The sequence below is a fragment of the Tachypleus tridentatus genome, chromosome 12, assembly GCF_004210375.1.
Source record: "Tachypleus tridentatus isolate NWPU-2018 chromosome 12, ASM421037v1, whole genome shotgun sequence".
In the NCBI taxonomy this organism is placed as follows: domain Eukaryota; kingdom Metazoa; phylum Arthropoda; class Merostomata; order Xiphosura; family Limulidae; genus Tachypleus; species Tachypleus tridentatus.
The window spans coordinates 115,193,033-115,218,513 of NC_134836.1; the positions used below are offsets into that span (position 1 = coordinate 115,193,033).

General features: G+C 38.1%; 1 protein-coding gene across 1 annotated transcript in view; it reads left to right on the top strand.

Moving 5' to 3' along the window:
- The first annotated feature begins 1,781 nt into the window (after positions 1–1,781).
- Positions 1,782–25,481, top strand: part of LOC143234421 (glutamate receptor ionotropic, kainate 2-like) — a 31,498-nt gene continuing 7,798 nt past the window's right edge. The window contains exons 1-7 of the mRNA XM_076471785.1: positions 1,782–2,048; positions 8,802–9,001; positions 15,780–15,908; positions 20,331–20,453; positions 20,576–20,782; positions 22,761–22,864; positions 23,775–23,868. Of these exons, the coding sequence (XP_076327900.1) occupies positions 1,850–2,048; positions 8,802–9,001; positions 15,780–15,908; positions 20,331–20,453; positions 20,576–20,782; positions 22,761–22,864; positions 23,775–23,868 (1,056 nt within the window). The 5' untranslated portion in view covers positions 1,782–1,849. The remainder of the gene's footprint in view (positions 2,049–8,801; positions 9,002–15,779; positions 15,909–20,330; positions 20,454–20,575; positions 20,783–22,760; positions 22,865–23,774; positions 23,869–25,481) is intronic.

Here is a 25,481-nt window from a genome sequence, read left to right on the forward strand (position 1 = left end):
CAAACGGACCAAACGACGTGGAAAAATTAATTCACAGTCAGATTATTATATGATTACGGATTTCTTTGTTAGATACCCCAGAAACTGAAGTAATAAATATGGAGCGTTCTCGTTAATTTTTCCAACCCTATTGATATCCTTATTACAGGGAAAATAAGTTATTAAATAAATACATATTCTATATCTTTATTATGCTCCTAATGTTATTCTATCATAACAGTTTGTGTTTATTATTAACTTGCTACTTTTCATGACTAAATCATAAAGTCCTAGAATGACACCACAGGTTATTGTCTAGACCAGTGCTTTTTGTGGTTTTTTTCTGGGATACTATTCACTAGGCAATTTCAGTTGAATTTTGTACCAATCGAACTGCAGTATTCGAACCTTAAGTCTTTGTAATCTGGAATTAATATATTACTATTCCAAACAATATTATAGAATTAGAGTTCTAATTGATCTATTTTACGATAAAACTTACAGCTTACAAGACGTGAGTGCATTTATGTAATTATGTCTATTGTTAAGCACGAAGTGGAATTGTAAACAAGTAATGGATAAAGAAGGCGAAAGGAAACCGTTGTTGCCAGCAATTTATTTTAACGGACTTGTACATTATGACAGAATGACACAAAACATTCATTATGCTTTCGTTTATCGTGCTCGGGATTTTACTCATAATGAATAAATATAATACTTTTCTAAACACTACAATTTAAAACATGCTTTAAAGGAAAGATTTTAAAACGGTTCCTTGCACGATTCTCTAGCATGAAAGTTTAGAATATAAAATGTATGACATCATTTCCTCGTTTTGATCTCTTATGATTAGTATGAACGCTAATAGATCGTCATTCCTGTGAATATTTTATTATATTATGATTCATTTAAAGTAAATAAGTAAAAAACTTTGGATAATGGTCGATACCATAGTCTCAAAATAATTTCAACCTGTTTTGTTTTTTTTAATTTCGAGTAAAGCTGCATGATGGCTATTTGCGCTAGTTATCCTTAATTTAGCAGTGTAAGAATAGAGGAAAGGCAGCTAATCATCACCACCCATCGCCAATTCTTGGGCTACTCTTTTATCAAAGAATGATGAGATTAATCGTCACATAATAATGCCTCCACGGCTGAAAGGGCGAGCATATTTGGTATGACGGGAACTCGAACCCGCGACCCACAGATTGCGAGTCAAGCGCCCTAACCATCTGGTCATACTGAGCCAATTTCAACCTATTTTCAAGCAAAGTAATTTAATCTAAATATCAGTTTTAGATTGTTACTTTCTCTTTTCCTTCCTAATTCTAAAAAAAAAAAAAAAAAGTCAAAGCGATGCTCTTAACGCATCGCAGATAGGCCTATCTTAAACAAGAGTCTGAAGAATTTAGCTTACACACACAATGTTTCAATGGGTGGCGTTACGACAGTGATTCAGAAACTTTAAAAAAAGTGTGTGCAAAATACCTCACTGAAGACTGTTTTACATAATTGAATGTAAATATACCCTTAAATATTGTTAGTTTCAAAGCATTTTTTTTCCATTTGGTACTTTGAAAATAACAATAATTATTTTATAAATGATTTGAAATTATTTTGCATGCTTTTGGAGATCATATATAATCAAGAGTAAGGCTTAAGTATAAGCTTCGGAATATTTTTGTCAATGTTAGTGTAAAAAAGAAACTCATATTCTTCAAATAAAATTATATAGCAGATCATATTCTATTGATTTGCTAAGATTTACTAGTTATTACTGAAATATTGTTTTTTTCATCTAGAAATATGCACTTTCATCAAAGTGAAGCCAACATCAGTTGTGTTAATAGCACAACCGTCTACCTTACGGATGTACCAAAACCTGGCGAAGAAGCTAGGCCTTTTCCCGCTCAGTATGTGTTTCGGATCTACCGCCACCTGTCGCTTACAAACAGCAATTCCGCATGCCTTCTACGGAGATGTCGTTGCTTTTGCAAGTTATGCTGTGATTTCAGTTTGCAAAGAATGTTCGTGGGTCCATATTGTTGTACTTACTGATTCTTTTTATGGTAAGAAATTAATTATTAAAAGATTCACCAACAAAACAGACATATCAGACACAGAAATATTAACTTCTTGTTTTAGTGTGTGTGTTGTTTTTTCTCCCCGGGTCATCACGTAATATGAATACCTCTGGGATTCCACATAATTTTATCACTAAAACATTTTTAATTGTCTTGAAATATTTTTTCTTTTCTTTTCTTTTTACAGAAGATTAACAAAAACTAAACACTGCATTTTGAGCTGTATGTACGTATTTGCCGTCTCTATCATCTTTGTATTCTGTTCAAATGTATTCCATTAACTTGGAAACATTTTTGTCGTACTTATTCAGTGGCGCTGTATTTAGGGACGTAATGTAACTGGGTCGTGGCCCAAGGCCTCAACCCATAGAGTCCCGCAAGTGTAATGGAAGTAAATTTCTATTAAAAAAACAAATTATTGTTTTTGTTATTATGTTTGAATTTCGCGCAAAGCTATACGAGGGTTATCTGTGTTAGCAATCCCTCATTAAGCAGTGTAAGACAAGAAGGAAGGCAGCTAGCTAGTCGTCACTACTCACCGCCCACTTTTAGGCTACCCTTTCACCAACGAATAGTGGATTGATCTAAAATTATAACGCCCCTACTGCTGAAAGGGCGAGCATGTTTAGTGTGACGGGGAATCGAATCCGCGACCCTCAGTTTGGGAGTTGAGCGCCCTAAGCAGCTGGCCGTGCCAGGCCAAAATTTAAATTAAAAAATAAGAAACTTATTTATTTGAAATAGAACAGGATATTTTAACATCAAACGACATTTGCACTGACCCTAACTAAATAATAATATAAAGACGCAAAATGTTCACAAACGTGAATTTTGAAATCTGTAACTCCACATATTGATGTATGTTACAGACAAAGAACGACTTTTATTTATAATTAAACTACGTGATTTTTATATACAAATGAATAATTTTTTTAACTACAAATTTGACAGATTTTAGAATTTTTTTAAATTTTACTGCTGCTCTGAGGAGAGTGGCTGGAACATGCAACCCCAAAAATCACGCAGCGTAATAAGTTGTATAGAGCGCAGGGTCCCCACCGTCCCACAGTGTTATTTGACTCAGGAACTCACATATCCTAAATAGTCCCTTGTTATTCGGCTTAAAGAGAGTCTAGTTTGTGAGTTGTGACCAGATTTAGGAAGAATAGGATTGATTACAAAAAACTGTAAAGAAAAAAACACAATTTGTTATCAACGTTTTGCTCGTAGTGTCAGGATACAGTTTCCGTGTTTGTTTGATACCGACGTTTTGCTGATAGTGTCAGGATACAGTTTCCGTGTTTGTTTGTTATCAACGTTTTGCTGGTAGTGTCAGGATACAGTTTCCGTGTTTGTTTGTTATCAACGTTTTGCTCGTAGTGTCAGGATACAGTTTCCGTGTTTGTTTGATACCGACGTTTTGCCGGTAGTGTCAGGATACAGTTTCCGTGTTTGTTTGTTATCGACGTTTTGCTGGTAGTGTCAGGATACAGTTTCCGTGTTTGTTTGTTACCGACGTTTTGCTGGTAGTGTCAGGATACAGTTTCCGTGTTTGTTTGTTATCAACGTTTTGCTGGTAGTGTCAGGATACAGTTTCCGTGTTTGTTTGTTATCGACGTTTTGCTGGTAGTGTCAGGATACAGTTTCCGTGTTTGTTTGTTACCGACGTTTTGCTCGTGGTGTCAGGATACAGTTTCCGTGTTTGTTTGTTACCAACGTTTTGCTGGTAGTGTCAGGATACAGTTTCCGTGTTTGTTTGTTATCAACGTTTTGCTGGTAGTGTCAGGATACAGTTTCCGTGTTTGTTTGTTATCAACGTTTTGCTGGTAGTGTCAGGATACAGTTTCCGTGTTTGTTTGTTACCGACGTTTTGCTGGTAGTGTCAGGATACAGTTTCCGTGTTTGTTTGTTATCAACGTTTTGCTGGTAGTGTCAGGATACAGTTTCCGTGTTTGTTTGTTACCAACGTTTTGCTGGTAGTGTCAGGATACAGTTTCCGTGTTTGTTTGTTACCAACGTTTTGCTGGTAGTGTCAGGATACAGTTTCCGTGTTTGTTTGTTACCGACGTTTTGCTGGTAGTGTCAGGATACAGTTTCCGTGTTTGTTTGTTACCGACGTTTTGCTAGTGTCAGGATACAGTGTCAGTTTTGCTGGTAGGGATACAGTTTCCGTGTTTGTTTGTTATCAACGTTTTGCTGGTAGTGTCAGGATACAGTTTCCGTGTTTGTTTGTTACCGACGTTTTGCTGGTAGTGTCAGGATACAGTTCAGGATACCGTGTTTGTTTGTTATCAACGTTTTGCTGGTAGTGTCAGGATACAGTTTCCGTGTTTGTTTGTTACCAACGTTTTGCTCGTAGTGTCAGGATACAGTTTCCGTGTTTGTTTGTTATCAACGTTTTGCTGGTAGTGTCAGGATACAGTTTCCGTGTTTGTTTGTTACCAACGTTACCGACGTTTTGCTGGTAGTGTCAGGATACAGTTTCCGTGTTTGTTTGTTACCAACGTTTTGCTGGTAGTGTCAGGATACAGTTTCCGTGTTTGTTTGTTACCGACGTTTTGCTGGTAGTGTCAGGATACAGTTTGTTTGTTTGTTATCAACGTTTTGCTGGTAGTGTCCGTGTTTGTTTGTTACCGACGTTTTGCTGGTAGTGTCAGGATACAGTTTCCGTGTTTGTTTGTTACCAACGTTTTGCTGGTAGTGTCAGGATACAGTTTCCGTGTTTGTTTGTTACCGACGTTTTGCTGGTAGTGTCAGGATACAGTTTCCGTGTTTGTTTGTTATCAACGTTTTGCTGGTAGTGTCAGGATACAGTTTCCGTGTTTGTTTGTTATCAACGTTTTGCTGGTAGTGTCAGGATACAGTTTCCGTGTTTGTTTGTTACCAACGTTTTGCTGGTAGTGTCAGGATACAGTTTCCGTGTTTGTTTGTTATCAACGTTTTGCTGGTAGTGTCAGGATACAGTTTCCGTGTTTGTTTGTTATCAACGTTTTGCTGGTAGTGTCAGGATACAGTTTCCGTGTTTGTTTGTTATCAACGTTTTGCTGTTAGTGTCAGGATACAGTTTCCGTGTTTGTTTGTTACCGACGTTTTGCTGGTAGTGTCAGGATACAGTTTCCGTGTTTGTTTGTTACCAACGTTTTGCTGTTAGTGTCAGGATACAGTTTCCGTGTTTGTTTGTTACCGACGTTTTGCTGGTAGTGTCAGGATACAGTTTCCGTGTTTGTTTGTTATCAACGTTTTGCTGGTAGTGTCAGGATACAGGATACAGTTTCCGTGTTTGTTTGTTACCGACGTTTTTCTGGTAGTGTCAGGATACAGTTTCCGTGTTTGTTTGTTACCAACGTTTTGCTGGTAGTGTCGGGATACAGTTTCCGTGTTTGTTTGTTATCAACGTTTTGCTGGTAGTGTCAGGATACAGTTTCCGTGTTTGTTTGTTATCAACGTTTTGCTGGTAGTGTCAGGATACAGTTTCCGTGTTTGTTTGTTACCAACGTTTTGCTGGTAGTGTCAGGATACAGTTTCCGTGTTTGTTTGTTACCGACGTTTTGCTGGTAGTGTCAGGATACAGTTTCCGTGTTTGTTTGTTACCGACGTTTTGCTGGTAGTGTCAGGATACAGTTTCCGTGTTTGTTTGTTATCAACGTTTTGCTGTTAGTGTCAGGATACAGTTTCCGTGTTTGTTTGTTATCAACGTTTTGCTGGTAGTGTCAGGATACAGTTTCCGTGTTTGTTTGTTATCAACGTTTTGCTGTTAGTGTCAGGATACAGTTTCCGTGTTTGTTTGTTATCAACGTTTTGCTGGTAGTGTCAGGATACAGTTTCCGTGTTTGTTTGTTATCAACGTTTTGCTGGTAGTGTCAGGATACAGTTTCCGTGTTTGTTTGTTATCAACGTTTTGCTGGTAGTGTCAGGATACAGTTTCCGTGTTTGTTTGTTATCAACGTTTTGCTGGTAGTGTCAGGATACAGTTTCCGTGTTTGTTTGTTATCAACGTTTTGCTGGTAGTGTCAGGATACAGTTTCCGTGTTTGTTTGTTATCAACGTTTTGCTGGTAGTGTCAGGATACAGTTTCCGTGTTTGTTTGTTATCAACGTTTTGCTGGTAGTGTCAGGATACAGGTAGTGTCAGGATACAGTTTCCGTGTTTGTTTGTTACCAACGTTTTGCTCGTAGTGTCAGGATACAGTTTCCGTGTTTGTTTGTTACCAACGTTATGCTGGTAGTGTCAGGATACAGTTTCCGTGTTTGTTTGTTATCGACGTTTTGCTGGTAGTGTCAGGATACAGTTTCCGTGTTTGTTTGTTATCAACGTTTTACTTGCGTCAAAAATTGTATATTTGTTCCGATTATTTGAATGAGCTGCAAACAGATTCAGAATATAAATGATTTTTCTACAATAATTTCTTTCCTTGTAATGTATAACAAGAGGATGGACTTTTTACTTGTTTTCCAAAGAAACACAGAATATAAATGACGCCCTTTCTGAACGAGTTGCGTTTGTTTACACAGTAGCTTGTGCTGCAACGCTAGGGAAATCTGGAGAGCACCTATATTTTCGGATCACTCTAAAACTCCAATTTTTAGAAGAGCAACCACAGCATTAATGAAGTTTTATGTCACAGATTTTTGAAGTTTCAGGTTATGAGGTTTCTAAGTGATGGGGAGCCAAAGGATACAACATGTTAAAGAAGGAACCGTTATACTTAAAAAAAAAAAAAAGAAGGTAGAAAGGTTTCGTCAGTCCACGTGATCAACATTTGTTTTTGGAAAGGTCATCACAAAAATTGGGATTAATTGATCATGACGAAAACACGTTTCTTAACCTGAAGATGACCCTAAAAAAATCGAAACGTCGTCTTGTACTTTATTTTCAAAGTGTTATCACCCATACCAGTCGTCTTTAGCATACAAACTAGGAATACACCAATCACGTTCTACAACGTGTCCTCCGATACAAATTATATAGGCTTCTTTGTTTTTGATCAACTCATATAATGTCTTAGAAGTCAGCATCTATCTACAATGGAGGCAAGCTAGTCCATGTGTGTGGTCTGAGAAAGTTTGTAACGATGTTTGTTTAATACACCTGTCATCGTATTGTGAAGAAATGCGACAATCATACTGAACATGAGCAGTAATGGAAGAACGAGTTCCAAGTGAATCATGTGACGAAAAACATGAATCTCGGTGAATACACTTACTTCAACAGATCTCTACAGTTCATATGTTATGAAACGGTCGTTAACGTGATGGATTGCGGATCTGTTTCTGTCTCGTTGCAACAACAAACATCACACTTGACACTCTGGGTCTGTGAGTGAGTTATAATAGTGACAGTCATATACAACTATTCGGTTAGAGTAGCCCATGAGTTGGTGGTGAACGCTATTGACCAGTTGTATGTAGGTTCTCTGATCACACTCAGAAATGGCCAGTTAAGATAGCCCTTGTAAGCCGGGACTTCTACCACTACCACATATATTGTATTTTGACTGTATGTATGTTTGTTTTGAATTTCGCGCAAAGCTACTTGAGGGCTATCTGTACTAGTCATCCCTAATTTTGCAGCGTAAGACCATAGGGAAGGCAACTAGTCATCACCACCCACCGCCAATTCTTGGGCTACTCTTTTACCAACGAATAGTGGGATTGACCGTAAAATTATAATGCCCCACGACTAAAAGGGCGAGCATGTTTGATGCGTCGGAAATTCGAACCCGCGACCCCTAGGTTACGAGTCGAACGTCTTAATCCACCTAGCCATGCCGGGTCGGACCGTATGTAAGCCAGGATTTCTGCCACTATCCCTTATTGTATTTTTGCCATCTGTAAGCCAGGACTTCTGCCACTATCCCTTATTGTATTTTTGCCATCTGTAAGCCAGGACTTCTACCATTACCACATATATCGTATTTTTTGCCAGCTGAACGCCAAACGTCTACCAATACTATATTTTGAAAATCAATCGTTAATCAATCGATCAGTCACAGTAAGTATTTAGGTTTAAAACCAGGAATGATCAAGAATTCGTTTTCCTCTTTGCTTCGTTCTTGGTTTATTTCATGTGCTGTTTTTTTAGATTTTCGTGGATTTTCGCTGGCTGTTTGGTGCAGACAAGTAACGTGGATGTAACATGGGATGACTGTTTCTGTGGCTCCTATCTGGCTCAGTGCATATTTTGAAAAACAAAATTTTTCATTATTAAACTTTATTTGTTTAATCTTAACAGACCTACTGACATTAATGTGGAGAGTTTGTTTGCGCCAGATGAATATATTGGGTTGAGGAATAATTCGTGAGCGTTTTTTCAAGTTAAAAAAATATATTCATAAATGAAACGCTTTCGCAAAATATTTCATGTCATTTGGTAGATAAATTTTTGCTCTTATAGATGGTGTGTTTGATTTTCATATGTCTTTAATTTTTGCTTTCATTTTCAGCTCATTAAATGGAATGTCAAGTGGACAAAATCGAGCATTTTCGACACCATCTGCTTTTTGCATTTAATTTCTTGCAATTTCGTTTAAAACAATGCATACTATATACCTAGGTATTACATGAAATAAAGTATCATAATAAATGTTTTGGGTGTAATGTGTTCATGCATTGAAGTATTGTATAGTCTTGCATGTAATGCTTGAATGAAATTATTTAAAAACGGTCACGAATTATTCCTCAACCTAATAAAATAAAAAGTCTTAAATCGTGTTAAATCATTTTCTTTTATTTTCTCCAGATGCAGTCAAGATGGCTCGAATAGAAATGACTTTGAGCAATTCTCTAACTAACACAAGGGTTATCGTGAGAAAAGTTACTGGGGACGAGATTATAGTGGAACGGTTCTTACGTCAGGCATTTCGTACTTTAGTACTAAAGAGTAAAACTGTTTTTGTTGTGATCTGTAATAAGCCAATCACGGACATTATTCTGAAAACAGTAAGTGTGGAGAAAATATGTTGACTAATTGTATATTGATGTACGTAAAGCATGGATTTTTCTTTGTACAGCTTGCATGAGAATTGTTAGGTTTGTTAAGTCAACGACAGTTTCAAAATTAGATTATCTGGAGTAAAAGTAATTTCATTTTGGTAAACAGTTCATCACGTAACCACAACGTAACCTAGAACTTAAAAAAATAATTAACTTTTTATATTTTTTCCGAGTTTTCTATTCTTGTTCTTACGTGATTCAAGGTTATTTTTTATGTAACATTCACAATGATCGTTCGTTAAGAAATACTTTCTGGAAAATAAAACGCACATGGACAAAGTAAGCGGAAATTATCAGAACAGCACTTGTAAAGAAACACTGTCAGACCTTTCGAAACGTCCTTCACACTTTCTCTACAAGTGTCACGAAGTTTGTCAACGGACTATTTTCCGTTCTTCGATACGAACGTTCTGCCTAAAAACGAAAGTATTTATGTATACTAAAAATAACAGATCCACATCAGATTGGAAAAAGCTATGAGGGGACAAATCTGAGGGCTTATAACACTAAATATCGGGTATCGATACCATGGATGAATACACAGTACAAATAGTCCGTTGTATAACATTTTACTTAGCATCTAGTTCTTCCTACAGTCACACCAGCAAGTAAATGGTGTTTCTAGTTCTTCCTACAGTCACACCAGCAAGTGAATGGTGTTTCTAGTTCTTCCTACAGTCAGACCAGCAAGTGAATGGTGTTTATAGTTCTTCCTACAGTCAGACCAGCAAGTGAATGGTGTTTATAGTTCTTCCTACAGTCAGACCAGCAAGTGAATGCTGTTTATAGTTCTTTCTACAGTCAGACCAGCAAGTGAATGGTGTTTATAGTTTTTCCTACAGTCAGACCAGCAAGTGAATGGTGTTTATAATTCTTCCTACAGTCACACCAGCAAGTGAATGATGTTTATAGTTCTTCCTACAGTCACACCAGAAAGTGAATGGTGTTTATAGTTCTTCCTACAGTCAGACCATCAAGTGAATGGTGTTTATAGTTCTTCCTACAGTCAGACCAGCAAGTGAATGGTGTTTATAGTTCTTCCTACAGTCAGACCAGCAAGTGAATGGTGTTTATAGTTCTTCCTACAGTCAGACCAGCAAGTGAATGGTGTTTATAGTTTTTCCTACAGTCAGACCAGCAAGTAAATGGTGTTTATAGTTCTTCCTACAGTCAGACCAGCAGGTGAATGGTGTTTATAGTTCTTCCTACAGTCACACCAGCAAGTGAATGGTGTTTATAGTTTTTCCTACAGTCACACCAGCAAGTGAATGGTGTTTCTAGTTATTCCTACAGTCAGACCAGCAGGTGAATGGTGTTTATAGTTCTTCCTACAGTCACACCAGCAAGTTAATGGTGTTTATAGTTCTTCCTACAGTCAGACCAGCAAGTGAATGGTGTTTATAGTTCTTCCTACAGTCACACCAGCAAGTGAATGGTGTTTCTAGTTCTTCCTACAGTCACACCAGCAAGTGAATGGTGTTTATAATTCTTCTTACAGTCACACCAGTAAGTGAATGGTGTTTATCCCGTGTTTCTAGTTCTTCCTACAGTCAGACCAGCAAGTGAATGGTGTTTATAGTTCTTCCTACAGTCAGACCAGCACGTGAATGGTGTTTATATTTCTTCCTACAGTCAGACCAGCAAGTGAATGGTGTTTATAGTTTTTCCTACAGTCAGACCAGCAAGTGAATGGTGTTTATAGTTCTTCCTACAGTCACACCAGCAAGTGAATGGTGTTTATAGTTCTTCCTACAGTCACACCAGCAAGTGAATGGTGTTTATAGTTCTTCCTACAGTCAGACCAGCAAGTGAATGGTGTTTATAGTTCTTCCTACAGTCAGACCAGCAAGTGAATGGTGTTTATAGTTCTTCCTACAGTCAGACCAGCAAGTGAATGGTGTTTATAGTTCTTCCTACAGTCAGACCAGCAAGTAAATGGAGTTTATAGTTCTTCCTACAGTCAAACCAGCAAGTGAATGGTGTTTATAGTTCTTCCTACAGTCAGACCAGCAAGTGAATGGTGTTTATAGTTCTTCCTACAGTCAGACCAGCAAGTGAATGGTGTTTATAGTTCTTCCTACAGTCAGACCAGCAAGTAAATGGAGTTTATAGTTCTTCCTACAGTCAGACCAGCAAGTGAATGGTGTTTATAGTTCTTCCTACAGTCAGACCAGCAGGTGAATGGTGTTTCTAGTTCTTACTACAGTCATACCAGTAAGAGAATGGTGTTTCTAGTTCTTTTTACAGTCACACCATTAAGTGAATGGTGTTTATAGTTCTTCCTACAGTCAGACCAGCAAGTGAATGGTGTTTATAGTTCTTCCTACAGTCAGACCAGCAAGTGAATGGTGTTTATAGTTTTTCCTACAGTCAGACCAGCAAGTGAATGGTGTTTATAGTTCTTCCTACAGTCAGACCAGCAAGTGAATGGTGTTTATAGTTCTTCCTACAGTCAGACCAGCAAGTGAATGGTGTTTATAGTTTTTCCTACAGTCAGACCAGCAAGTGAATGGTGTTTATAGTTCTTCCTACAGTCAGACCAGCAGGTGAATGGTGTTTATAGTTCTTCCTACAGTCACACCAGCAAGTGAATGGTGTTTATAGTTCTTCCTACAGTCACACCAGCAAGTGAATGGTGTTTCTAGTTCTTCCTACAGTCACACCAGCAAGTGAATGGTGTTTATAATTCTTCTTACAGTCACACCAGTAAGTGAATGGTGTTTATCCCGTGTTTCTAGTTCTTCCTACAGTCAGACCAGCAAGTGAATGGTGTTTATAGTTCTTCCTACAGTCAGATTAGCAAGTGAATGGTGTTTATAGTTCTTCCTACAGTCAGACCAGCAGGTGAATGGTGTTTATAGTTCTTCCTACAGTCACACCAGCAAGTGAATGGTGTTTATAGTTTTTCCTACAGTCACACCAGCAAGTGAATGGTGTTTCTAGTTATTCCTACAGTCAGACCAGCAGGTGAATGGTGTTTATAGTTCTTCCTACAGTCAGACCAGCAAGTGAATGGTGTTTCTAGTTCTTCCTACAGTCAGACCAGCAAGTGAATGGTGTTTATAGTTCTTCCTACAGTCAGACCAGCAAGTGAATGGTGTTTATAGTTCTTCCTACAGTCAGACCAGCAAGTGAATGGTGTTTATAGTTCTTCCTACAGTCAGACCAGCAAGTGAATGGTGTTTATAGTTTTTCCTACAGTCAGACCAGCAAGTAAATGGTGTTTATAGTTCTTCCTACAGTCAGACCAGCAGGTGAATGGTGTTTATAGTTCTTCCTACAGTCACACCAGCAAGTGAATGGTGTTTCTAGTTCTTCCTACAGTCACACCAGCAAGTGAATGGTGTTTCTAGTTCTTCCTACAGTCACACCAGCAAGTGAATGGTGTTTCTAGTTCTTCCTACAGTCACACCAGCAAGTGAATGGTGTTTATAATTCTTCTTACAGTCACACCAGTAAGTGAATGGTGTTTATCCCGTGTTTCTAGTTCTTCCTACAGTCAGACCAGCAAGTGAATGGTGTTTATAGTTCTTCCTACAGTCAGACCAGCACGTGAATGGTGTTTATATTTCTTCCTACAGTCAGACCAGCAAGTGAATGGTGTTTATAGTTTTTCCTACAGTCAGACCAGCAAGTGAATGGTGTTTATAGTTCTTCCTACAGTCACACCAGCAAGTGAATGGTGTTTATAGTTCTTCCTACAGTCACACCAGCAAGTGAATGGTGTTTATAGTTCTTCCTACAGTCAGACCAGCAAGTGAATGGTGTTTATAGTTCTTCCTACAGTCAGACCAGCAAGTGAATGGTGTTTATAGTTCTTCCTACAGTCAGACCAGCAAGTGAATGGTGTTTATAGTTCTTTCTACAGTCAGACCAGCAAGTAAATGGTGTTTATAGTTCTTCCTACAGTCAAACCAGCAAGTGAATGGTGTTTATAGTTCTTCCTACAGTCAGACCAGCAAGTGAATGGTGTTTATAGTTCTTCCTACAGTCAGACCAGCAAGTGAATGGTGTTTATAGTTCTTCCTACAGTCAGACCAGCAAGTAAATGGAGTTTATAGTTCTTCCTACAGTCAGACCAGCAAGTGAATGGTGTTTATAGTTCTTCCTACAGTCAGACCAGCAGGTGAATGGTGTTTCTAGTTCTTACTACAGTCATACCAGTAAGAGAATGGTGTTTCTAGTTCTTTTTACAGTCACACCATTAAGTGAATGGTGTTTATAGTTCTTCCTACAGTCAGACCAGCAAGTGAATGGTGTTTATAGTTTTTCCTACAGTCACACCAGCAAGTGAATGGTGTTTATAGTTCTTCCTACAGCCAGACCAGCAAGTGAATGGTGTTTATAGTTCTTCCTACAGTCAGACCAGCAAGTGAATGGTGTTTATAGTTTTTCCTACAGTCAGACCAGCAAGTAAATGGTGTTTATAGTTCTTCCTACAGTCAGACCAGCAGGTGAATGGTGTTTATAGTTCTTCCTACAGTCACACCAGCAAGTGAATGGTGTTTATAGTTTTTCCTACAGTCACACCAGCAATTGAATGGTGTTTCTAGTTATTCCTACAGTCACACCAGCAAGTGAATGGTGTTTATAATTCTTCTTACAGTCACACCAGTAAGTGAATGGTGTTTATCCCGTGTTTCTAGTTCTTCCTACAGTCAGACCAGCAAGTGAATGGTGTTTATAGTTCTTCCTACAGTCAGACCAGCAAGTGAATGGTGTTTATAGTTCTTCCTACAGTCAGACCAGCAGGTGAATGGTGTTTATAGTTCTTCCTACAGTCACACCAGCAAGTGAATGGTGTTTATAGTTCTTCCTACAGTCACACCAGCAAGTGAATGGTGTTTCTAGTTATTCCTACAGTCAGACCAGCAGGTGAATGGTGTTTATAGTTCTTCCTACAGTCAGACCAGCAAGTGAATGGTGTTTCTAGTTCTTCCTACAGTCACACCAGCAAGTGAATGGTGTTTCTAGTTCTTCCTACAGTCAGACCAGCAAGTGAATGGTGTTTATAATTCTTCTTACGGTCACACCAGTAAGTGAATGGTGTTTATCCCCTGTGTCTAGTTCTTCCTACAGTCACACCAGTAAGTGAATGGTGTTTATCCCATGTTTCTAGTTCTTTTTACAGTCACACCAGTAAGAGAAGGGTGTTTATCCCATGTTTCTAGTTCTTCCTACAGTCACACCAGTAAGTGAATGGTGTTTATAGTTCTTACTACAGTCACACCAGTAAGTGAATGGTGTTTATAGTTCTTCCTACAGTCACACCAGTAAGTGAATGGTGTTTCTAGTTCTTGCTACAGTCACACCAGTAAGTGAATGGTGTTTCTAGTTCTTCCTACAGTCACACCAGCAGGTGAATGGTGTTTCTAGTTCTTACTACAGTCACACCAGTAAGAGAATGGTGTTTATCCCGTGTTTCTAGTTCTTTTTACAGTCACACCATTAAGTGAATGGTGTTTATAGTTCTTCCTACAGTCACATCAGTAAGTGAATGGTGTTTATCCCGTGTTTCTAGTTCTTCTTACAGTCACACCAGTAAGTGAATGGTGTTTATCCCGTGTTTCTAGTTCTTCTTACAGTCACACCAGTAAGTGAATGGTGTTTATCCCGTGTTTCTAGTTCTTCTTACAGTCACACCAGTAAGTGAATGGTGTTTATCCCGTGTTTCTAGTTCTTCCTACAGTCACACCAGTAAGTGAATGGTGTTTCTAGTTCTTCCTACAGTCACACCAGTAAGTGAATGGTGTTTCTAGTTCTTCCTACAGTCACACCAGCAGGTGAATGGTGTTTCTAGTTCTTACTACAGTCACACCAGTAAGAGAATGGTGTTTATCCCGTGTTTCTAGTTCTTTTTACAGTCACACCATTAAGTGAATGGTGTTTATAGTTCTTCCTACAGTCACACCAGTAAGTGAATGGTGTTTATCCCGTGTTTCTAGTTTTTCTTACAGTCACACCAGTAAGTGAATGGTGTTTATCCCGTGTTTCTAGTTCTTCCTACAGTCACACCAGTAAGTGAATGGTGTTTCTAGTTCTTCCTACAGTCACACCAGTTAGTGAATAGTGTTTCTAGTGCTTTCTACAGTCACACCAGCAAGTGAATGGTATTTTTCTCTATATTAACTTTGTGCATTTCTTCACCTTTCATGATATTAACGTGAATCTTTTTCTGTATCTGAAATTTTACTGTTGTTTTAAAGGTATTTCCCATTGAACTGGTTTCTACCTAACTATCATCTCTATATAAATGAAGGTTTCCCGTAGCTCAGAGATAAGACTATTAACGCTAAAAATTTGGTTTAAGTACCCGCGGTGCTGACTATAAGTTCTAAATCATGGAGGAATAGTGAAGTTAACCCTTGACTAGTGCGCACGATTAATTAAATATATATTCTGTTACGTACTAAACAAAAAAAGGTTCAAGTCACTTTTTATTTTCTATCACTTAAGTAAACATACGACGCCTCCTGATTTGTCTGTTACACGTTTAGGTTTCCATGTGTATGTCCAGTGAACAGCCATAACAAACATAAGCTAAAGTTACATTTTACACTTGTTTAAGATTTATCACTTGTTACTAAAACAGCCGCCAGAGGTCAGTAAAACCATTCAGTCTGTCTTATCGATTTTTTATTTTCACAAGGACATTTAGACTTTGTGTATTTGAACTGAATTAACAATAAACAAGCTTAGTCCTCACATTTGTTTCTTTATTTAGGTCTCTAAATTGTCCTTGTTTGATGACAGAGCAGCGTGGCTTTTTTTAGATTCTAAGCTCGGTGTGGACACCAACCTTACTTTACTATTCAGCAGCCAGATCCTATCTCTTCGGTTAGCTCATGGAAAGGTAAGAAAAATGTAGCTGTCTGGTTAATTCCTGTCCAGTAGTTGTACTTCTCAGGGTCCCTGAAAGTGTTGTGTTTCAAGAGTAAATAAAACCAAAATTAGGAGTAACGAATAATTTTATTTCTCGCTTTGTAAGTTCATATGTCGTGCATAATGTTTCTCGTGATTCGAGATATGCGCACATTTTACTGACGTCAAGACATTACAGGTTGCAATATCAAGGGTACCTTTAACGTATAGTGTCTGACTGACAGACAACAAACTATTGCATAATGGTGAAAGTGGTTAAAACAAGTGACCTCTCTAGGCAGCTTCTAACCCCTTCTTCGGTTCCGTAATCTATATGTTAAGTAAAAAACAATAAAAAACAGCGAGGTAAGTATTTCATAGGACAAAAACTCAAAAGAAACTACAATCCATGATAATATGGTAGGAAAACCACGTGACTACTTTACAGATGACAAAGATATTACAACCTGATTAATGTTTTGTCTTTAACTTTTGGATAATTAAATTTTAAAGTTATATAAGACTTTGCTCCAGATTATCAGATATTTTCTTCCCCACCCCTCCCCCATGCTAGATTTCGTAAGAAATACGGGGAAAACATTTAAGAAGAGTAAATCGCATTACAAAACATATCATGGGTGCGTTATAATGTGTCGGTCAATCCCACTATTGCCACCACCCCGTCTGTGGCATAGCGGTATGTATGCTGACTCACATTGCTAGAATCCGGGTTTCGATACCCGTGGTGAGCAGAGAACAGATAGCTCATTGTGTAACTTTGTGCTTTATTTCGAACAAACGAAACAATCCCGCTATTCCTTGGTTAGAAGTCGCCCAAGAGATGGCGGTGCTGACTATCAGTTCTAAATTATAGAGGGATGGTGAAGTTATCCCTCGATTAGCGCACACGATTAATTAAATAGATATTCTGTTACGTCATAACCTTACTTAGCTAATAGACTTCAATTAAAATAAACCACGTACTTAACCAATTAACGAGTTTCTTGAACAAGTTCTAATACGTTTCAAAATCATTTTTATGTTCGTTATCATTTCCAATCTCGTGGGAGTTTTCCAAGTCCGTTAACTTAGGGTATTTTATTTAAATATATTTTGGATATCAAGTATCGAACTTTTAATAGCAGTTATTTTTCGTATTAGACTTGCATCTTGATACATATTTTTATAAAATAACCAACTGCTTTATTCGTGCAGAAAACTATATTGTTATAATGTTAACAGTGAACAGCTGTTTAGATTAAAAACTCTAGTCCAGTGGTGCACAAACTTTTTGAGTCAGGGGCCACAAACAGACTTCTCGTATCCGTTGGGGGCCACAAAAAAGTAAAGATTAAAATCGTCCCACAGTTGTTTCACACAAGATGGAAATCACATTTAAGAACACACAAATAATGATTACATCAAAGAGTTTGCACATTATTCTAAGAAATGTTATGATACGTCAAATGTCACAAAGTCAGTGCGATGGGTGGTGCTGCATGTCATCTACGAGCTAAGAAATGTCCGACTTGATGTTTGATGTTGAAAGATGCAAGACTGCTTCCAGATGATCATCAGTCAGCTGATTGCGAGTGTTGTTTTTGTTCAGTTTCATATGCGAGAAAACCTGTTCGCAGCAGTATATGCTGCCAAACACGCTGGTGTGGACAAGTGCGTTCTCTTTCAGATTAGCAAATGTATCAGGCAACGTTTCGTAGAAGTCAAGCAAACTGTTTTCTCGGTAAATAGCACGCAGTTCATCAGATGTCTGGAGATCAGTAAGTTCGAGCTGATATTCTGCTAACAAGTCATCCACTGACACACTGAACGGATCAGCAAAAAGTTTCATCAACAATTTGCATTGGTCAAAGTCATGAAACTCTGAGTTGAAGGATTGAATCAAGGTATCTAGCTTCCCAACATAAACTTGTGTGTCAATGTCCTGATTCTTCTGTAGCTGTGACTGAAAAGTGGGAAAGTGCATGAAGTTGCCTGATGCTGTTTGCTGCCGGAACAACTGAAACTTTGTCCTGAAAGCTGAGACGTGATTTGCAAGCTGACAGACAAGCTGATTTTTGTCTTGCAACTTCAAATTCAGATCATTCAAGTGTTGTGTCACGTCGACCAGAAAGGTCAAATCAGCTTGCCATGCTGGATCAGTCATGTAAATCACTTCTGTGTCTTTGTTCTTGCTTCTGAGGAATTCTATCACCTCATAAATCAACTCCCAGAATCTTCTGAGCATCTTCCCTCGACTCAGCCAGTGTACTTCACAGTGATACACAAGGTCACCATATTCAAGAAGACTTCGAAACTGACGGTGATTGAGCCCTCGTGATTTTATGAAATTAATGGTTTTCGTCACTAATGCCATCAGTGCCTGAAAACCAAGTTCTTTACTGCACAGGTTCTGTTGGTGAATAATACAGTGTAACTTCACCAACCGTCTGTTCTGCTTTCCTCAATGCTTCATCAACAGTGCTACCAGCCCGCTACTTTCTCCGGTCATGGCTGGTGCTCTATCAGTTGTCACACTTACCAGTTTCGTGAAATCCAATGAAACACTACTACACAGTCATACTGCCTCCTCGAATAGAGCAGACCCAGTTGTCTGACCCTTCATGGAACCCATGCCGATTTGTTCCTCTGTGATATCAAACGATGACGACACACCAAGAACAAAAACTAGTAGCTGTACTGTTGAACTGATGTCAGTCGACTCGTCTGCTGCCAAAGAGAAATAAACAAAGTTGACTGCTTTATTTGTAAGCTGCCTTGTCACGTCTGCTGAGAGATGTGAAATTCTTCGTTGAACTGTCATACGATTCAAAGCCACTGTCTATAGCTTGCGAACTACTTCTAAACACAACTTTTCCGATGCAGTAATCATACATTGCTTGACAAAATCACCATCTGTAAACGGTCGGCCAGATTTCGCTATCATCAACGAAATATCGTAACTGACCTCACATGCTGCACCTAAATCTGCTGACTGCTTTGAGAAAACGTTCTGCTGGTGATTCAGCGACCGCTGCAGAGATTCAATTCGAGCTGTTCGCTCATCACCGACAACGTTGTAGAAATCTTTATGCTTTGACTCATAATGACGCTTTATATTGGATACCTTCGCCACTGCTACTGTTGAATGATACAGCAGACAAATCACGTTCTTCTGTTGTTGAACAAAACAGTATTGTGCAGTCCAATCATAATGAAACTGACGGTTTTTGTCGTCAAATTTTCTTTTACGATTAGCTGCCATTTTTCTTACGAAATAATATCAAAATAGGGCTCGTAAGTAAATCTCGAAGAACAATTGGAACGCGTGAGATTTCATAATTACTGAAATATTACATCATTACACCAATCATTAAATACCTATGTATTAACGACATTTGCTTATTCAGTTTTATTTACTGCTCGACATAAATATGGAACCATCCAGTATCTAATCTGATGCATATTCTTCTATACCGCTTAATCTTCGCGCAGGCGCGAACTCTCTATGTTTGACTTTCTCGTTGGACATCGCGGGCCAATCGGCGACTCGTCGCGGGCCGGACTTTGTGCACCACTGCTCTAGTTCATACACTTTGCAATACAACATATACAGCGAATGGTTTATGATAGCAATTAGGCTAATTTGAGGGTCGCGGGTTCGAATCCCCGTCGCACCAAACATGCTCATCCTTTCAGCCGTGGGGGCAATATAAAGTGACAATCAATCCCACTATTCGTTGGTAAAAGAGTAGCCCAAGAGTTGGCGGTGGGTGTGATGACTAGCTGCCTTTCCTCCAGTCTTACACTGCTAAATTAGGGACGGCTAGCGCAAATAGTCCTAGAAATTCAAACCAAAACAAATAGGCTTCTGTATATATCGTGTTGATATATTTATTAACCCGAATGTATGTGCACTAATGTATTTACGATGCAAGTAAAATGTATACAAGCATGCAACCATTACTTAGCAAATAATAACTTCGGGTTAAAAATCCTGATAATATGTTAAACAAAATAGTGAGGGTGTAAAAGTTGGCGTATAGCTAGTTTAGCAGAGTGTTTTATTGTTTGAATTTTGCGCAAAGCTACACGAGGGCAATCTGCGCTAGCCTTCCCTGATTTAGCAGTGTATAGACGAGAAGGAAGGCAGCTAGTCATCACCACCCACCGCCAACTTTTGGGCTACTATTTTACCAACGAATAGTGGGATTGATCGTTTCATTATACCGCCCCCACGGCTGAAAGGGCGAGCATGTTTGGTGGGACGGGGATTCGAACCCGCGACGCTCGGCTTACGAGTCGAGTGCCTTAACCACGTGGCCATGCTGGACCGTGTTTCATTGTAGGTTTGTAGTTAGTAAAGTGTCTGTTAACAAGTTAATGCCCACATTGTTTCACCATGTTTATTTTGTAGGATGTCTTCGCCAATATTGTTTCTGAACTGGATAACCAACGAAATGAGAGTCCGTCATCATTATTTGCCAATTCTTCTGCAGTTAATTTATTTTGTGGGATCCACGTGGGAGATGTGGAACCGGTAATATTCTTTTTATATCTAGATAAAGAAATGCTTTAACTAGTAACCCAATATACTTAGAATATTTAGTATAACGTATTAGAAACAGTAGTTAGCTTTAATAGCTTCTTTCTGCATTTTAGGTTCCCCCGCAACCAGAGAAACGTGAAAGTCACCCGGAAGTAAAGATGAATCTCGTGCATATCTTAATGGATCCACATGAGAGAAAAATACGTGAACGATCTATAGCCGAATGGTCTTCGTGGAGTGGTCTCAGGTCTCTCTATAACGGAACGAGTATAATATGTACAGATCTAAAGGGGGCGCGATTGAAAGTGACAACTATCCACGTTAGTATGACTTAATGAGAAGAGAGCAGACTTACAGGTTCTTATTTGTAAACTTGTTTGTTTCTTGATTTCGCGTTAAATTACACGAGCGCTATCTGCGCTAACTGTCCCTAATTTAGCAGTGTAAGACTAGAGGGAAGACAGCTAGTCATCACCACCCAACGCCAACTCTTGGGCTACTCTTTTCGGTGGGTGGTGATGACTAGCTTCCTTTCCTCTAGCCTTACACTTCTAAATTAGAGACAGCTAGTGCAGATAGCCCTCGTGTAGCTTTGCGCGAAATTCAAAACAAACAAACAAACAGATTACGAGTCGAGGGCTTTAACCACCTGGTTGGCCATGCCATGCCGAGACTATTCGCAAAACTAAGTCGATGATCGCGAAAGGTTCTTGTATTTACTTGGTATATTTAGAAGTTTATTATAAACACCGATTGATATGCCTTAATTTCTTCAGTCATATTTCACAGTACGTTATAATATGCTGTTATGAAAGCTCTTATTCTAGAACTAGTTGTAGAAAATCCTTTCTTTAAGGTATTCATAGATCTTGTTTGTCAGTTAATCCAGGTTAACAATATAACCTCATTTTCAACACACTGCTCTAGTGATCACAAACTGAAACCATTAATTTAACCAGACAAATTTATTATAAGGTTACGAGTGTTCCATAACTTTCTTTTTCTTTCCAAGTATCTTTTCACCGTATGCTTAAAATAATTGTCTTTCTGGAAAATGAACAGTTTCCAAATAGGTCTTGTTACTGAGGAAATGGCGTGACGCATAAGAACTTGCTGCGCCTGGCTGCAGTTGGGGTGCCATCACTCTAGCTTTGACCTACAACATCACTAGTTGAGATGCAGACACTAATGTAGATGTCGTGATACCATTCCGCCATCGAACAAACTATCATTTTTGTTTGAATTTATCTGTGAAAAAGCGTCATTTACACTTTGAAGACAGATTTTCATTTTAGTTTTGTGATCTTTCATAAGTAGTGATTTTTGAGCAAGTATCTTATCTTTCTGCAGGTAACGTTTACGCCTATACTCATAGTTAAGTCTCTACCTATTTTCGTGTATCCCGCACATACAGTTAGATCTCTACGTATCTTAGTGTACCACGTAATGAGTATACACTGAGTTACTTCTAACTTGTCAAATAACACTCAAAAACTCTAACTACACCACCCTTTCCAGAGTTTCAATATAGCTCCTACTGAAATATGAAATATCACTTTGCATTGTTCCATAGATTGGCTTACACTAACCAAAACTTTGTTTTCTACACGTTTGTTACTTGGCATGTTTGTCCTACAAACCGTAAGTATATTCACCACACTACTGTTGGGAATAATATGATTACCTGTATTTTTATAAGTATTATGTTAGTGTTGCTGATTTGGCACTATCTGATTGGTTGGATTACAACCAATGACGATGTAAAATATCGGCACGTGACTGTAGTACCGTGCAATTCATTTTCATGTAACAGAGGGGGAGAACTCCCACAAGTTTTACATCCATTTTTTTTTTTTGGTAACAATTTCCAAAATAGAAGAAAACGAAATATAATTATTGTTTATGTAAACTGTATCTCTTACATAACGCTAAGACTTCGTCATAATTAGCTAACTATGAACTAGAAATTTATATATTATATAAAAATCTATAAAAAGTCAACAGTTGGTAAAAATAGAATGAAATAATTTGTAACTTTCCTTTGAACAACGATAGTAAGAGAGTATATATATCAAGATAAATGTTAATATTTAATTTATTTAAATGTTTAAAATAACATTTCTATTAGGTAGGAAATATTACGCGATTGTGACTCTTTTATACTATCATGTAAGATATGTCTTCCTTCACTGTTTAACTCAAACGTACACTATATAATTGGTATTATAACACTACGTCAAAGATTTAACATTCTTACTCTAAGTACAACTATATTTGTATATATTTATTTTTATCTAGGCGCCACCTTACATATTTGTGAGTAAGGACGACCAAGGAAATCTTACATTTCACGGCTACCTGATTGACGTCATAGAAACGCTTTCTAAGTACCTGAACTTTGAGTAAGAAGCCTTTCTCTGTTTGTTTCTGAACTTCGCGCAAAGCTACACGAGGGCTATCTGCGCTAGCCGTCTCTAATTTAGCAGTGTCAGGCTAGAGGGAAGGCAACTAGTCATCACCACCCATCGCCACCTCTTGGGGGTACTCTTTTACCAACGAATAGGGGGATTGACCGTAACTTTATAACGCCCCCACGGCTGAAAGGGCGAGCATGTTTGGTGTGACGGGGATTCGAACCCGCGACCCTCAGATTACGAGTCGAGTGCTTTAACCACCTGGCCTATCTTTCTGTGTATGGATATCAGTACCGAGTGGTTAGGGTACTGGACTCGTAATTGAAAGTAATTTATCGGTGTGTAATGGATAGTGACGTTTAGCACAAAGCTACACAATCTGTCCACCATGAGTAGTCCAGCTCAGGATTTTAGCAGTATAAGTTGTTAAGCTCATCGCTGACCCATTGGGGGTGACTTACTTGAGCAGGAGGCGAAATGTTTATTTTGGGACATTTGCTCTCGGTTATTAACATTTTACTTAAAACTGTCTGTGGTGGGCGGAGCACAAGTATCCCATTGTTTGTGCTTAAACTACAAACAAACAAATAATTATTATGGTGACGCTTTTTATTTTTGTATTTCTTCTCAAGTACAAAAAGTTGCAAAATGGGCTATCTGTTCTCTGTCCACAGTAAGGATTTAACCTCGAATTTTAGAATTATAAGCCCTCTAGGTTATGATTGAACTATGAGGGGCTGATGATGTCAGTTTCCATCAGTTGTTTTTCAGGTGTACACGTGTTCGGTGTTGTTGTTTTTTGTTTTGTTTTTCAGCTGTAAACGGGTTTCTTGAAACACAATTTAAAGATGTCCGGTAATGATGCTAAATGTTCATTTTTGTTTTCAAATGTACATAGATACACGCTTCGTAACGTCACCGATTCCTCTTACGGTCTCTATAATTCCACAAAGAAGACATGGGATGGTGTGATTGGTGAACTGAGTCGAGGGGTAAGTTAAATACAAACACACTTTTTCACAAATTTAAAATAATAAAGTTTCAATGGGAAAAAAAAAAAGGTTTATTGGTTCAGAAAGCCGGGGAGGAGACAAAAACGTCTTATAGTAATTAGTTTTTATCATAAATTCAATTATTGTACTTTTCCTAATTGTTTTTAATGTTAATCCAAACCAACTTCAAGTAATTCAGTATCTTCGGGACTTGTGAGATATAAAACCAAAACTGCTACCGAGATAAACTGACTGACAAAAACGTATAAATCGTTTTAATAAAACGCATAATACAAAGCAAAACCTCCAACAAACTTTTGACAGTGACGTCATATTCTATTAGCCAATCACCGCGCATATACCGTTTGTGTCGGTCTGGGTACTGGTTATTTTTCCTCAAACCACGACTGATGTACTAAATCTCTGGTTATTTTATTACAATTATTGCACAGTAAGTTTACTGTAAATGTTACAGAGTGGGATTATAAAATGTATCCTAGGTTTTGAAGGTGACTGCCCTCCAATTTGTTAGTCTCACATAAGGAGATTATATTTTTTTAAATATGCAGCGTATTTTGTTTATGACTTAAAAATTTATGGTTATAATATAATTTATCAGAGGCTGGGATTTGCTGTTTATAGCGCAGTCCTTCCTCATGATTTTGTTTACTTATGTGGCTTCATCTTGATGTAATTATTTAATTTCACTATGTGTGTGTGTGTGTACGAGTTGGTAAATTTGAAAATAAATTATTAAATCTGTACTTGTTCTTCTGTATCAGTGGCCCCCAAACGACGTGTCGCGAAGCCATTCTAAGTGTTCTGTGAAATTTTGTAAATATATGTATCAAGTGAGCGTTTTCACGACCGTCTAAAATAATCAAATTTATTTAGGCCAACCAGTGGCGGCGCCAGGATATTTTCGTTGGGGAGGCCTGAGAAGGGGCCGAGTTAAACTGTGGTGGGGCTTCCCAAAATGCCATTAATATGAAGTATAGATGGTAAATTATAATAATGTAAATAACAAGGTACATTTCAGAAAGGTGTGCTATTTTGAACTGCGTTTTCATTGGAAGCTCATACTCTGATTAATAATTCATTATTACAAATTAGAAATAATCTGTTTATGAAAATATGTGTATATGTAAAACAGGAAGCTCACCTAAATTCCACCCAAGGTAATATATAAAGAAAATCAAGATTAGCTTGGATTGAACATTTAATATACCATTAAGAGTAAAGCTACAAATCAAAAGAAATATAACAAAGACATAGTTTACATAGCAGAAACGATTTATCCCATGTGAAGTTAATACACTCTGAGGAAAAGTGAGGTCACTATCAGGCTAACTATTTTTCATCTTGTTGTGTTTGTAGTCAATATTACTTCAAAACAATGCGCCTGTTCTGGTGATTGGCAGCAAATGTGTCTATAACAGTATCAATATCGAGTTGTTTTGTCCTCCTGTAGTTTACTGATATGACAGCAAGGTTGCTGGTGCGGTTGTTACCACTGCTGTTGCGCAAGTATGTCTTGAGAAGCTTCAGACATGAGAAACTTCTTTCACAGGAAGCTGAAGTGACAGGCAGGGTCACAGCGATGCATACAAGTT